This window comes from Pteropus alecto, unplaced genomic scaffold (assembly GCF_000325575.1).
Source record: "Pteropus alecto unplaced genomic scaffold, ASM32557v1 scaffold22, whole genome shotgun sequence".
Taxonomy (NCBI): domain Eukaryota; kingdom Metazoa; phylum Chordata; class Mammalia; order Chiroptera; family Pteropodidae; genus Pteropus; species Pteropus alecto.
Genome location: NW_006434839.1, coordinates 8,981,491 through 8,996,891, shown reverse-complemented (window position 1 = coordinate 8,996,891; position 15,401 = coordinate 8,981,491). Strand labels below are relative to the sequence as shown.

The 15,401-nt window shown below is 41.8% G+C and overlaps 1 protein-coding gene across 1 annotated transcript in view; it reads right to left on the bottom strand.

Annotated features, from left to right (window-relative positions):
• Nucleotides 1-5: 5 nt before the first annotated feature.
• Nucleotides 6-15,401, bottom strand: part of COPG2 (coatomer protein complex subunit gamma 2) — a 109,417-nt gene continuing 94,021 nt past the window's right edge. The window contains exons 20-23 of the mRNA XM_006910512.2: nt 2,020-2,117; nt 1,149-1,287; nt 768-866; nt 6-297 (exon numbers count right to left, since the gene is read on the bottom strand). Coding sequence (XP_006910574.1) covers nt 167-297; nt 768-866; nt 1,149-1,287; nt 2,020-2,117 — 467 coding nt within the window. The 3' untranslated portion in view covers nt 6-166. The remainder of the gene's footprint in view (nt 298-767; nt 867-1,148; nt 1,288-2,019; nt 2,118-15,401) is intronic.

The window sequence follows — 15,401 nt, the reverse complement described above, 5'->3', positions numbered from 1 at the left end:
ACAGATATTTGCTTGATCTGCTGGCTCAGGGCCAAACATTTAATTTGCTTCTGCAAAGTCATTAATTTTTCAAAGTATGATTCTGGGAAATTCATGCCACTAGCCCTAAAAGCCCACTGCAGTGAAGTGTACATCAACTTCATCTTGCCCCATCCCCCCAAAAAACTTATCCAACAGAAGCCAAGATAACATCTACAGGTGTTCCCTCTTTGCTTCTGACAGTCACCTGCATGGTCACGCCATCTGCTAAGGCCAGCCTTGACCTCACCAATAAATCATAGCCACCTCTATACACACCTGAGAGAAAAAAGTGAGGAAAACCATATTAAGAACTTCAAACAAGCTCCGGCTAATGAAATTTATCATGCTCTGCCTGCATTTCCTTTCTATTTTAGCTTATTAGCTTTTCTAGAGATTTGTGTTTATGGTGGGAATTGAATTCTACATACAAAGTCTAAATCTTTTATATTCCTATGATACCAGGTACATAGAAGGTATTCAGTAGTATTGATCTGGAGTACTCAAAATTGGGGGAGGTAGTGGCATTGGTATCCGCGAGAGAGATTTAAGTAAGTGTTTTAGGCCAAACGTACATCTTAAAAGCACAACCTAAGGGTAGCATGCAAATTAACCAGCTAAAACAAATTATTCATTTTGATGGGGCTTCAAATTGTAACTCATACAGTGGGATAAGAGCAAGGCATGAGATGCCCATGCACATCCCTGTTAAATTCTGCGACAAAAGAAATCTGATGGAAGTTTCTTACCTGCCAGATAGAGGGAATGAGAATTCTTGTTCTCAGGTACTTTATCCGACCTCTCACATGGCTGCATGCCCAGAAATGTGATGATGTTGCTGACAGCTTCTGTGTTGACAAGATTGATGCAACAGTATCAGGAAAGGTCAGCATAGGAATCTGCCTCTGCACCAGTGAGAGCTGGCAGCTGGCAGGGTAAAGGGGTGGGTGATGTGTGCAGGGAGGCCACTGGACTGGACACTGGTTGACTCAATTAGATGATGAAGACAGGGGCCTGGCCTTGTAAGGGAATTAGTTTATGAAGTATTTAAAGAGAGTTCTGGAGTAGTAAATATTCCTGTTAGGCAATACTGCTGTCAGGCAATACGTTGATAGCAAAACTGTTCTCACCTTCAAGAGTTTTGGTAGAACTGAGGGCAAAGGTCTCCTCTTTCTCAAAGGTATCTCCCACCTCTTCCCAGGCAGCAGCAAAGCTAGGCTTCAGGACCTTCTGAATGTGGTCAGACAGAGTCACTTCAAGATCTTCCAGCTAGTGGGTAGCAAGTAGGGGTCGGTAAATGAAAGTCCCATCAGTATAGAACACAGATGGATGGAACTAATATGGCTTTAGCATTCTGTGTTTATCCTTTACAGGAGCCTAGGAAAAACCTACTACCAGACTAGTTTAAATCCTGTAGTCTGGATAAATCTAACGATGTAGGCCTTAGAAAAGGAAAGGATATAGGACATCTGGCAAAAACCATATCCAGATCAACATATACAACCCTGCGGGGTACAAAGTAGTCATGTCACCACACCTGACAATCAAGTTCAGGCCATACTGGGCCTTCTGAACTTGGCATTCACTAACAGGTTAACATTTCTTAAACTTCTCTCTGTGTTCTGAGAAGGCTTTTCAGTCCATGATGCAGCTACATTGTAAGTAAACTAAAAGCTGCTGAACAAAACCACCACCACCCTAATACTTAACTCACTGATCTCAATGAAAACCATACAATTATTTTCATCTTGTAATTATCCCTATTACAAAGACATAAAAAAAAGACGAGTTTCGTTTTGACCAATCAGGAAGTGGTAAATCTCAATTCTCTTTGGCCTGACGCTCCCATTACAGAGTCCAGGTCCTCCTCAGTTGTAATTGTTTGAGAAGAATAAAACCTCATGAGTTCATGTCAGATGTTCCTAGAAAAATGTTCCTTTCAGGTAGAAGTCACTCAGTGGTGCAGGGGTGTCAGAGTGGGTCTGTGCAGGGGAGACTCACCACGTACTCATCATCATACCCCTCCTCGGCTGGGACCCCAGTGTCAGGGTCACAGTCCCGGACAGTAAACTTCATGGTGCAGCTGAAGGTGCCTGCAACTGGAGGAGAAAGAGCAGGCAGGCCTGTCAGCGGGCAGCACAAGCACAAAGTCGCCGTCGGTAATTAGGAAGCACACGTGCACTTGGCACTATGCTCTGTGTTACCGAGTAAAACATGCAAGCTCTCTTTTCTAGTGTAGTAGTTTCAAAAGCAGCCTGTAAGCTGGTCTCACAAAGTATGATTTTAAAATCCATTCCCCATTGTGGGTTAGAATAGCACAGAAAAGATGACATGGGCAAAACTTTTTGTATTGATATAGAGAAAGCAGCGGGGGAGATACTTTTGGAGGTTTTTTGCCACGCATGTCAAAAAGAGCAATTTGTGGAAAAATATAAGAAACACTACCATAGGAGCTGACAGACAAAGCAAAAAATATCGACAGTAAAAAGCACACAGACCGTTAAATTAACACTAAAGCACACTGGAATCTCCACAGCAATACTGTTTTTAGATTGTGGACCAACAATGGGTCCACAGATCACCAGAATGATTCTACTTTATGTCAATTTTCAGCCTATAGTGAGTAGGTCAGTAATGAGGCGCTAGTATTGGTAAAGTCAGTGTCTTCAAATGGAAAAGCAAGTGGGCAGTTCTATGTTTTGAGATGACTGGTGGAACTAATAAGAAATGGAGGCAGAAGCACATTCTTGGAAAGTGAAGATAGGATTTTCTGAACTGTCTCAAGGAGGGGATTTATTAAGTATGGACGAAGAAAAGGGTCTAATCCATGGTCTGGGAAAGGCTTATAGGTACAAAAGCATTAGAATTTGGGGAGTTCAAAAATTATTTGGGGGCTAGGCATGGAAAGGAAAGAAAAGACTCAGATGCAGAGACCATATACGACAGGTTGGGTAGTGAGACTTTTCATCTGCTCAGTCAACTTTAAACTCACTTCCTTCAAACACGTACTGAATGCCAGTACATACCGGCGTTACATGTAAAGGTGTAAACTTAGATAAAAAGATGACTGAGACATGACCTCTTTTGCCAATAGCCGAACGTCTAGGAGTTAATTAAGTAAGAGTGCGAGAGAGATCTACCTGTATACCTATGACATCACGACTCAATGCCATAGGTTTTTTAATATAACTTTTAATAGCGGGCTTTGTGGGAGTTCAGGATTAATAGCTAGAAAAATCAAAAAATTTGAAAGACTGCAAGTTTAACTGGATCTCAAAAGATGTGAAAGAGCTTTGGAGAGCAGAGGGAGGTACATGAGCAAAAGAGGCCAGAGGCCACGGGGCAGTTGGAAACAGTTAAGATGTGCTGATGCGCAGGTGCTGAGAAGAGAATTTGTTTAGAACAAATTCGAAATACCTTGTATTTCAAATGGAGACTAGACATTTTCCAACAGGCTCTGGTGAGCTGAGGCAGCCAAATGATTGAAATGTTAGAGATAATTAAAGTCACTGGTGGGAATCCTGTGAAGAACAGGTCTGAATTCAGAGAGCAAATGAATTTAATGGAGTGTGTTGAAATCAGATGATGGTAGTGGGCTGGTAGTGGGCTTTTTTAGTGTATCTATCAAGACTGCAGAATCTATTTTAATGCCCTAGGGGGCTGATTAGAGAGTAATCTTGGTTAAATTAAGGTTGGGTTTTCTGTAGGAGGAAGACGGAAGAAGAATGGGTCAGTTTTTTAAACAGAAAGATGGGATTATGGTAGGGACAAAGGTCATGATCAAATAAGGATGGAGAGGCCGGATAGCCATTAGTAATACCAGATTCTGTGAACCCCTGTTTGGTTCTGAATTAGTAGGGAGGCTACAGGCAAATGAGGAATAAGGGGAGACAATCAGGAACATAGGCAGATCACAGCCTGGACAAACTAGGTGAATTTTAAGTACAAGTCAAGTCAGAAGACATTTATATATAAGTAAGTGACAGAAACAAAGAAGCAAATAGGAATGGTATTAGTAGAGATAACGTTCCTGAAAGTTTTGTGGCAAATGTTTAATGAAATGGTTTGGATGAGAACAATGAGAGGTTACAGGGAATCTACGGTGAACTCCAGTAAAAACCACTGGTAGCGATCTATCAGTGTTGCTAGAAAGGATGACAAACGCTGGGTTTGAGAAAGGGTGAGAGGCGCCTCTCCATGGCAAGAGAACAATACTGAATCCCTTGCCATAATGTAAGGATGAGAGCTTCAAGAATAAAGCCAGGTAAACAACCAAAGATAACAAGAGAAGAGTGCCCTTAGAGATGAGGTTCGTCTTGTGAGGACTGACTGAAATGAGAGAGAACTACTAAGGAGACTTGTATGGAAGGAACACAGAGTTGGAGAAAAGATGGATGCCGGAAGCTCAGTAAGGAGAGAGAGGTGTGAATTATGCTGGGTTACAGAACAGGCGGTGTGGCACATGGCAGAGTGGGAAATTCGGGAGTTGCCAGGTCTCAGTCGCTGGAGTGGAGACTAAGAAATGGGGTTATGAGGAGATTTCAGAAGGCTTTGTTGGAATAATAATTGACAGGGGGTGTCAGTGGGACAAAAATGAGAAAGGGGGTAGTAAAAAGGGATGGATCGGAAACAGGCTAACTGCAGCAGTCCATGCAGGTCCGGACTGAACTAAGAAGGAAATGCACGCCGTCTAGAGTGTAGGAAATCAAGGAAGATGAAAGCGAGTTGAGCAGTGAGGATTATACCTGCCAAGGAGAAGTGCTGAGTCCATGGAATGCTATCTATACACCTGGCAGGAGGAATACTGAATATTAGGTCACTCCCCCGCTGCCCCCCACTAGGACAAATATAGGAGAAAAGGAGGAGAGGTAGAGAAAAGCAACATTAAAGTTGCCCTCAGGTGAAAAGAGGTCACTCAGGAATGACAGACATCAACTGGGAGAGTAAGACAGCACTCCTGGGCCAAAAGTCATGATGCAATAAGAAAGGAGAGAGAGACTGGAGGGAAAGAAAATGAAATACTGTATAGTGGAGGGTCTACAAGGCAGAGCAATCAAGATCGAGAATAAAGAACACAGAGAGAAAAGATAGATGCTGGATGCTCCATCAGGAGAGAGGTGCGGGGAATAAAGATCGAAAATGGAGAATCCTGTCATAGCTAAAACAGGTCTAATTGGTTACACTTTGGGTGTAAAGATCGTATTGTAATGAGAAGTGTAAAGAAAGTATGAGGAGCACGGACTAGAGTACGAGGCAGTGGTGGACGAGCTCTTGAAGCACCAATCTGGAAGGAATTTAAAGGACTCGGGTGACAGGAAACTATAAGAAAGCTGCTTACGATGCGTGCTACTAAACAGCTATTGCTGGCAACTTTAGAGATCTTAGGCTTGACTTATTAGAGGGTGTGAACAGGTAGTTTGTCCAGAGCACAGATTATCATATTAGATGGGGAATGGGTGAACATTATGAGGTACATCTGAAGTATTCTGCAGCCATTCCTTCTGTCAAGAGAAGGTAAGTGGAGGGATGATGGACAGTTAAGATATAGTTTATTGCATAGTGTGTCTTTAAAGTTGGCTGCTTTTAGAAGTTGTCTTGCCATGTGAGGACTGGCTAAAAGTGAGACATTTGTATGAATATATCATGGAGGAGAAGATGGAGACTAGAATCTAAGAATGGAGAGAAGATAAGGGGATTTAAACTCAGGTACAGAATATAAGGTGTGAGTAGGGAAGGGCATTAAAGAGGGCTAGAGTGAGGAATGCTGGAAAATGGCAGAGTTGCATATTAAGTAGAGATGAGAGCTAAGCTAGATTACAGCCAAAGGAGAGAGAATGTGAAGAGGAGGTGGCATCTGGGAATCTTATTTGAAGCAACAAGTGTCACCGACAGAGTGAAAGGTTAAAGAGTGTAAATGGGATGGATTTCAGCCACGGCCAACGGCAGAAATCTGGAGGTCTGGACTGACCTGAAATGCAGATATATTAGAAGGGGGTGGAGGAAACAAGGATGAAGAAAGGAGAGACTACTGAATCCATGCGAAATGATATAAAGATGGTAGCTGACAACAACAAGCGACAGTACGTAACAGGTGTTTCTCTAGGGTCAGTCAAGGAAAAGAGTGGAAGAGCCTGTAGAAGAGATGAGTCACTGGAAGATTGGCAGGTACCGACAAGAGGATATGGTATCATACTTACACTAACTGTCACAGACGGCAAGGAAGAGGGAACGGAAACTACGTAAAGCAAGTATTAGGTGAGGAGTGTTGAGAGTAGGTGGAGTGGCGTGGGCAGGTGAGGTGAGGAACAGAGGTTCCCAAAACGGGAACCCTGTAAGATCTTAAAGTGAGATTTGGTCGAACGTCAGGTCTTAATGCCAGACTTGGAAAAGCAGTATATTTACGATGGGAGAAAATGAGGGCCTGAAAAGTAGTGGAAAGTTTTATTAGGAGGATTAGGAGGAGATAGATTAAAATGAACCCTGACAGAAAGCCAGGGCAGTAACCTTAAAGACGTCAGGATAAATCTGAGTAGTTCGTGTGTAGCACAGATGACTAATTTTGGGGGATGAATGGCTACAGATCACCTTGGGAACCCAACTCGACAGTAAAACTTCATTCGTTAGTTCCATGTACAGATGAGAGATGAAACTGTACTATATGTTATTAAGTTGTGGGAGGGTAGGCCACCAAAGGGAGATAGATACAAATGATTATCATGCAAGTGCCACATTAAAGTTACCTAGAATTTACTGTCTGGTGAAGATTTTCTGAAAGTGAGGGACAGCTACTGGGAAAGAGCACCTGGCTAGGGTTAGGGAGTGCTGTTCAGGAGGAGACTGGGTGCATTTCAATGAAATGTACATGGTCGCTAAAAGAAAGGAGGCTTAAGATAAGATAGCATATTTTTTTAGGGCAAGATAGGTAATAGGCGAAAGGGAATGGGAGAGCAGCAACATTGCAGTTGCCCCCAGCTTAAAAGGCCATTTGAAGAATGACAGGTATTGGCTGGAAGGAGAAGGCCCCACACTTGGGCCAAAAGACATGGAAGAGAGAGATTAAAGCTAAGAAGAGCACTGTACTGACTGGGGAACAATTCTGAGTAGGTGGCATGGTAATAAGAAAAACCATGCACACCATGAAGGTTCTCAGAATGGAGAATCCTGTCACATATGAGATTGGGCCTAACTGGTTAAAAATGTTGGGTATAAGGCCAGATTGCAATGCCTAGTATGGATAATGGGAGAGAAATAAAGGACTGAAAAGGAATGACAGTCGAAGTATACTCGCTTTTGATGCTTTGGTGGGAAATTTTTAATTAAAGGGCTTGACTGAAGGGAGAGTTTGGAGCAGTGCTCTTCAAATGTGTTCTCTCAGCATTACTTAGAAATTTGTTAGAAAGAGAAATGCTTCAGCCCCATCATACCTAACAAACGAATCAGAAACTTGGGGCGAGGCTCAGGGGTCTGTCTTCATAAGCTGCGGTCTGAGAACCACTACTTTGGAGGAAGGCAGGTTAGGAATAGTTCTCATAAAAGTCTTTGCTAGCAACCCGTCATATTAGGGTAACTGAAAATTAGAGAAGCAGCTGAGGAGATTTGTAAGAAAGGGCATATACAATGTAATATTGTATGCCCACGGGAAAGTAAGCACTTCAGTAGAATGATTTTATGTGAATTCAGATTTAAGCACTAAGAGAGAGGAAGGAGGGAATGTGGCTAAATAAGAATCGAGGTTAGGAGGGAAAACTGTTCAGGAAACTACGGAAGAGGGAAGATAGAGGCTGTGTTGGGTGGACCTATAATTTGGTCCACACAGTCTGAACAGTGAGTGCTGAGTGCGAGGTGTTCGTGTATCCCGAAGGGACTACTGAATCCATGGGAATGATAGATACATATGCAGTCTGGGAATGAAGGAGGGTTGCTGAATATAAGGTAGAGTTTTTATAAGGCAAAAGAAAGATAAAGGAGTTAAATAGTAAAATCAAAATTACTGCCAGTTGAGAAGGTATCACTTAATATTGACAAAGAAGTTGTCACTGATACTAACTGGAGGTATCCAAAGATCACGATTTAAGAGGAAGACGACAGGTTCGAAGCTATCTAAGGGAAAGGCTTGTCTGAAGAGTAGAAAATTGGTTTTGAGTGAGGGAGAAAGTGGCGATCAGGAGGGGAAGAAACCTCAAAAAAAATATATGCATTCATCACTATCAAAGGTTAAGATATGAGAGAAACTGCCAAATGGAAATTGGAAAGAATGTCCTATAAGAGGGACATGAAAGATACACTCAGAAATTAAGATATTAGGATTTGCAGACAATGAGAGAAGCAATGAGGAGACTTATATAAGCTAAATAAGGTGAGGATAAGGAGAGGAGCGTGTGATTTAGGCTGAGGTGCGGCGCATGCAGGGTAGAAAGATAACAAAAATGGAAGGGTATTAAAGAGGGCTAAATGGAAACACAAGGAAATGGGAGTTGGAAACTAGTCACATCTGTGTATTAACAAGGAGAGAGTGTGAGGCAAAAAACGTAGCAAAGAAAGAACTGGAGTGTGAGGTTTTGCTGTCCAGGATGCTTTGTTGGGAAAATCCTGGAATAATGGATGTGGCTGATACAATGAAAGGTCAGAAATAGGCTAAGTGGGATGGACATGAAAGGCAGGCCTGTGGCAAGAATCCTACGAAGATTATGCTGAACTGAAAACACACGAATGCAGTGAAGGATGTCAGACGCAAGGGGAGATGGCAGTGGGCTGCACACTGAGTGCCCAACGTGAGGGGTCTGTCTATCCAGAACAGCCAACTGAGATCTGTAACCATGATGTGTATGGAGGTGGTAGCTGAAAGGAGGGACACAGAAGATAAGGACACAGAAGGAACAAGGAGGAAAGGAATGGAAAAACAATGTGAAGATTCCTACAGATACGAAGAGATGATTTTAAGAATGACATATAGAGACTGGTGGTTATGGCACCGTACCCAGACCAAGGTTATGGAGGAATAAGGAGGAGTTTGTTAGCTGAGTAAAGACCATTGCTGGAGTTGGAGAAGACTTAAGAATAAATGGAGTGGCACGAGGCAGATCAGATGTACCATACAGACCCAGAATGGGGGCCCTGGAATGAGTCAGATGGGATGGGAAGGCCCAGTTGCAATGAGTGGTGGATTTAACAGAGCTTCAAGGACCTGGACAGGAATGGAAATTAGAGGGTAGACCAGCTATTAATCCGTGGGTGACATTTTAGTTAAAACTGAGTTAATAGGAACGCTTAAGAGAGTTTTATGAAGATGAATTCTCCTAAAAGGACAATACTAGCAACCTTAAAATTCACCAGGAGCAAGGGCAAGTGGTTTGTCTATAGAGAAGATTATTTGTATTTTTTGAGGAGTGGTTGAGAATCATGAAGGAAGTAAACCTAAGGACAAAAATACTGTATCCACTGCCATGATATAGTGATAGTCATGGAGATGCATAGTTGAGATATGGCAGAGCATAACAGAGTAAGAAAGAAGAGAGGGGTTTTAATTTAAGTGATGGGAGCATTGCATGAATTAGAGCAGAGTTCTCAGTAGTTAGAGTGGCAAAAAGACAAATAAGATGTTGGTTAAAGACACCCAAAATGGAGACATCTGTAAGATCTCAGAAGGAATCTAACTGGTTAAAATGTCTGGTGATAAAGATTGCAATGAGTAGCCTATATAATGAGAGAGAAATTAGAGGCCTCCATAAGATTCAATTCAGAAAGTAGACTAGCTCACATGAAGTCTTGATGGGAAAAAAATTTTAAAAGAATTTATATACATATTATTTATGGATATATAAATATTTATTAAAGTTATAAAATGTACGAGAAGTATTAAATTATATAGTGATTTTCTCGGGAGAGGTAAATGATTCTGAAATATTACAGAAGCTGTCTCAATTATATGTGCAATATTTTATTTCTTTAAAAAACTCTCAAGTACAGCATAAGGTTATGATATAAAGAAGCAGGGTAGTGAGTATGAATTTTAAGGGGATGGAAAATTTTAATTAAAGGGCTTGGTTGGTAAGAACGTTAGAAAGGGAAGATTAGGATAAATCTTGATGAAAAGCCATTGATAGCAACCTGAAAGGCACTGGTTTGACCGACCAGAGAGAGCATGGGTGGGTAGTTTATCTGGTGAGAGGATGATCTGTTATTTGGTAAGAAGCGGGTGGGTATCATCAAGGGGGTGTACCTTTATCACTGTGATTAGAGATGAAAGCTGAACATATTATAGATTTTAATATATGTGACAGTGCAGATAATCAAAGGAAGTCAGGAAGAACTTGTTTAAGTATGATGTTAAAAGTTTGCTCAGAAATTAAAGCATGCGAGAGAAACTACTGAGAAGTGTTTCAAAAAAGAAGGAAAAAGCAGAGAGAGATTAAGGCTAAAGTAAGGAGATGGAGTGTGGTACCGAGCATGCAGTTTTGCAGAATGTTAAACAAGGAAGGGCATTAAAGAGGGCCAGGGTTAGGTCAGAACTGGAAGGGTTGCATGTTAAGCCAGATATCAAACAGCCGAAGAAAGAGGTGAGAATATGGCTAAATAAGAATTGAAGTATGATGTGTTGCTGCCCAGAAAGATTTGAAACAGTCAGTGTAGTCAACAGAATGAGAGGTCAGAGAGATTAAATGTGATGGACTTTAAACTGGGCCAGAGGAGGAGTCCTAGGAAAAGTCCAGAATGAACAGAGGGTGGAAACAAATTCAATACAGAGTGTAGGACATGAGGAAGATGGAAGAAGGCTGAGTTGTGAGTGCTGAACATTGAAAGTGTCCATATCCAGGACAGGATGAGATTCACAGGAAAGATATAGCTGAATGAAAATACGGAGGAAATGTAGAGAGTTTGCAGCAAAAGGAGAAAAGGAACAGAAGAGCGATGTTCGAATTGCTTGCAGTTGGAAAGACATTATCTAAATAGTCATATGGGTGGGAGAAAAGGCTATTACTGGTTCATGCTTAGGCCAAAGGTCATGATGGAATAAAAGGAAAATACAGAGAATGGCAAGCAAGTAAAGGGGCACTGTATGAATTCGCAGTTTTGAGTAGATGGAATGGCAACAAGACAGATTAGGTGTGAATGAAAGAAACAGCTGTCAGATCGCAGAACTGTGTGTAGAATGGGAGAGGATCTGGGGCCTGAAAAAGAATAGGAGTTGGGTAGGCTGGCTCTAGAAGTCGTAGTGGGAACTTTATGACTGAAGGGATTGATTGTTAGGAAAGCTTAGAAGGGGATGGATTAAGATAAACCCTGATAAGTCATTGGTGGAAACGGTAAAAACATCGCCATTGACCTTTTAGAAGGTGTGTGGACTGGATACTCTTTCTGTTGAACGAATGAATGCTATTGGTTGAGGAGCAGTCGGGAATCATGATGAGGGAAACCTTCAGAGAATAATCTTGTATTAATTGATACACAGAGTAAAAGATATGTAGAGTGTTTAAGATACAGCAGAGCAAATATTCAAAAGAAGTTAGGGAAGACCTAGGTGAGTGTGATATTAAATTTACCAGGAAGCATGTTAGGACTAGCTGAAAGCGAGAGAAACAACGGGAAGGATCTGTATTAAAAAAGGAGAAAGGGGGAAGGGAGAGAAAATGCTGGTTGGAGACAGGGCGTATGAATTAGGCTGAGTTTGGAATCTGCAAGATGCCAAGCGGCAAATATTACTGAGACCAGAATGAGGAATGCAGATACCACCAACTAGCTACTCACATGATCAAAATACTTATTAACATGAAAAGTTGTCATCCATGTATCACCATGTGCTTGGGAAACTTGGTACAGTGAGTTAGCATTTTTGTGCTAGCAAAAACTTTGCACACATGGCTGTTTGAGCTGGTATATGTTTGCAGTCACATTCTTCTGCCAATAGGATTACTTCCTATGATTAAGGTTTTTAAATGTGTTGTGTGTTACTTCTGTCATCTTCCCTACAATCTACGTGGAACAACTCAAGCAATTCGCCAATTGGTAAGTAAATGTTTCTAAAAAGTTTACTTATATATTTTGAGACATGTATATGCATTTGCTGTTTACCTTGAAAACCTATCATATTTCTTGAAGTATCAAAGGAGAAGGCAATTAGTCTTATAGTATGGGACCATTTTGTACTGCATACAAACATGCCCACTAATGAATGAATTATATGTTAAATAATTACGTAGTTGTCCTTTAGAATGGTTTTTAATGATAAGAGATACGTAAAAATTCTTGTAATAGCATTTTTGTGATGGTTGAAAATATGTTGCATTTTTAAAAGGGAGACAGTTGGGGGCTTGTCAAATATAAGATATTACAATATAAGTGTTTACTAACAACATTGTTATTTGGAGTAGTTTAAACAAAGGATAATGTAAATTGCTCGTATTTACAAAGCAGTTGAATCAGAAAGAGAACTGTGTGGTGAGGCAGTTCTTGAAGGAAGAGGGATGATAAAATAATAACTGAAAATGGGACTTAAGAGGAAGAATATCTAGGAAAGTATGTTTGCAAGAAAAGTGTAGTTGACAGAGGAAGGTTAAGTGAAATGCACCCAAAACAAAGCAAGTTGCAGAGATCCAACCGAGGAATAAACAGAAAACTGAAGCAATCGAACAAAATGTGTAGGAAAGAAGAAATACAGAAATGGATTGAGCAATGAATGTAGAACGATAGAGGAACCAGAGTATAGTATTAGTTTATGAGAATTGCACATACTCAGTATTTGGATGTTAATAGAAGATAAAAGAGGGGGGGAAAAACCCAAGAAGACGGGTGGAAAAGCAATATTCACTTCTAGATGGGAAAGGCTGTAAGAGGAATGATACACTGAAAAACAAGGCTTGGCCCTATGGTTGTCTCTAACAGAACAAGGAAGAACATAGATAGAAACTAAGTAAAAAGCACACCGTATGGATTAGACAGTTACTTCAGAGTAACTTGACTAAACATAGGGTCAAACAGCTTCACCAAAAAGAGACCTAGAAACATGAGAGAAGTAGAAGCAGGGCATAAATCAAGGAAACGGATGTAGGCTTGAAGATGGGCCAGAGGTCTTGAAGAAAGTTGAAGGCAGGATGGAAACAAGTCAGAAGGCAACCTTAAGCCCTGGAGTGGAATATTAGAGAAAAGGCAGGGGAAAAGATGCACTAAGTTGTGCATGTAGCCCAATTCCAGACAAAGGAGGTGAAAAAGTTAAGAAATAGGTAAAGAGGAATTCAGCCGACATGAGGGAAAGCGTGCCACAGAACGGTACTGGCGAGTGCACATCCATAAGCAGAAAGGACTTCCGACGTTTTCAGAGAGGTGGTACTGAATGAGTTACGGAAAGGGGTGGGATGAGGCAGGGGCTTTAAAAATGGCAAAGAGAAAGAGAGGTACAGGATGAATATGTGAAACCAGAGTCCCGCACAGGACAAAAGGAGTCCTGAGAAAAACAACAAAAATGAGACTCAATGTCCTCAATAACAATGGAAATAAAAGGAAAATGGAAAGGAATGTTGCATGGATAATACTATACAGAGACAAGTAAAAAGTTAGTGTATAGTGAAACCAATGCATGAAGGGAGAACAGCAAAGAGTGGGTAAATTAAGGTGGTTGGACAGAGGATCTTGCCGAACTTGACACAGTATGTAAACTTAGAAGATATGAACTATTAATAAACGGGATGAGAGGAAAAGGTGGGAGCATGAAACATTAAATGCAGAAAGAATGAGTGCTTCAGTGACATTTCCAAAGTTCTATTACAGAAACACTAAGCACTTTGAAAAGAAGTAAAATTAAACACTGAAATGAATGAGACATGGAATAACAGGTTAAGTGGAAAAAAAAAAAAAAACCAAAACACTCAAATATTCTTGATAAAGAGGGAGGACAGACCTAAGAAAATGAAAAGTATAACTCTGTAAAAGAGACAGTGGCTTGGGACATGGCAGGTATAAAGAAGCCCACATGGAAGGGAATGCGATGGTTCCAAGACGAGAGGGCCGGGTGTGTGTGAGAGCGGGGACAACGCTGGCTGGGACCTTCAGGATCAAGGGTCAGTGGAACCTGGTGGAAGGTGCAGAGAGAGCGGGACTGTCCATTCCATGGGGTGAGGTTGGGCATCCACAGCAGTGATTCTTCCCGGGGGGGGGAGGGGTGGTTTCACCCGAGGGGGGGATGAGGGCATGGTCCCCAAGGGAGGCCTATCAAAACATCTGAGCGGGGGAGCAGAGCTCTGCTCAAAAACAAACAAAAAAAATTGAAAAAGAAAACACAAAAACACACCCGAAAGATGTTGGTGATAGGCTGCTTTGGGGCTCATGCGTCCCCGGGTGAGGATCACTGGGTGGAAGGGCAGAGGGCAGAGCGGGCCAGAGAAGGGAAGCATGAGCAGATGAACCACGGTCTCGGGGCACATGGAGCATCAGAGTCGAGAGTGCCAGACTTGGGGGAATAAAATTGAAAAAGAAAACTCAAAAACACACCCGAAAGATGTTGGTGATAGGCTGCCTTGGGGCTCATGCATCCTCGGGTGAGGATCACTGGGTGGAAGGGCAGAGGGCAGAGCGGGCCAGAGAAGGGAAGCATGAGCAGATGAACCACGGTCTCGGGGCACATGGAGCATCAGAGTCGAGAGTGCCAGACTTGGGGGGAAATAGACCTTGGACCAGGCAGACAGCGAGCTTTGGATATAGCTTAGACGGCACCTGGAAAGATGGTGGAGGGGGTCGGCTTCACTGCCACTGGGTAGGGAATGGAGCACAAAGTGCTGGTCCCAGAGCGGAGGATCCTGAGAGTAAAGCTGAGGTAGTTGGCAGTGGGGACTCAAAGGAAGACGTCTGCTTGGACTGTGAGCACATAGCACCCAAAGGGATGTCTGCAGCGAGGAAGGGACCGATGGGACAAGACCCAACTCTGAACGGTATACTGAAACATGCTCCGTACAAGACAGGAGAAGGAAAGGCGGAGAGAAGGAGAAGTGTACCCCAGGACTCATGGCTCAGTGAAGGTCGAGAGTGAACGTCAAGCTGAGAGGCGTAGTCTAGGCATGTGGGAAGAAAGAAGTATGGTAGATGTTAAAAAAAAAAAAAAAAAAAAAATTAAAAAAAAAAAAAAAAAAAAAAACGAAAAAAAAAAAAAAAAAAAAAGAATTGAGGATCTTACTTCTAAGAACAACCTAAGGAAATGTTAATTGGTAACAATCCCAGGCTGCACATAAGACCACAAAGAGCCTAGATGAGATTCTCCTCAGGGTTGAGAAGGGCAAAGATGACTCTGGAAGTCAAATCCGAATAAGTAGAGAAATGATTTTGCATGAACAAAACGATGTTCATTTTATATTTGTAAAATTGGTGATGTAGATTTGGAAGCAAAGTAAATTTTAATT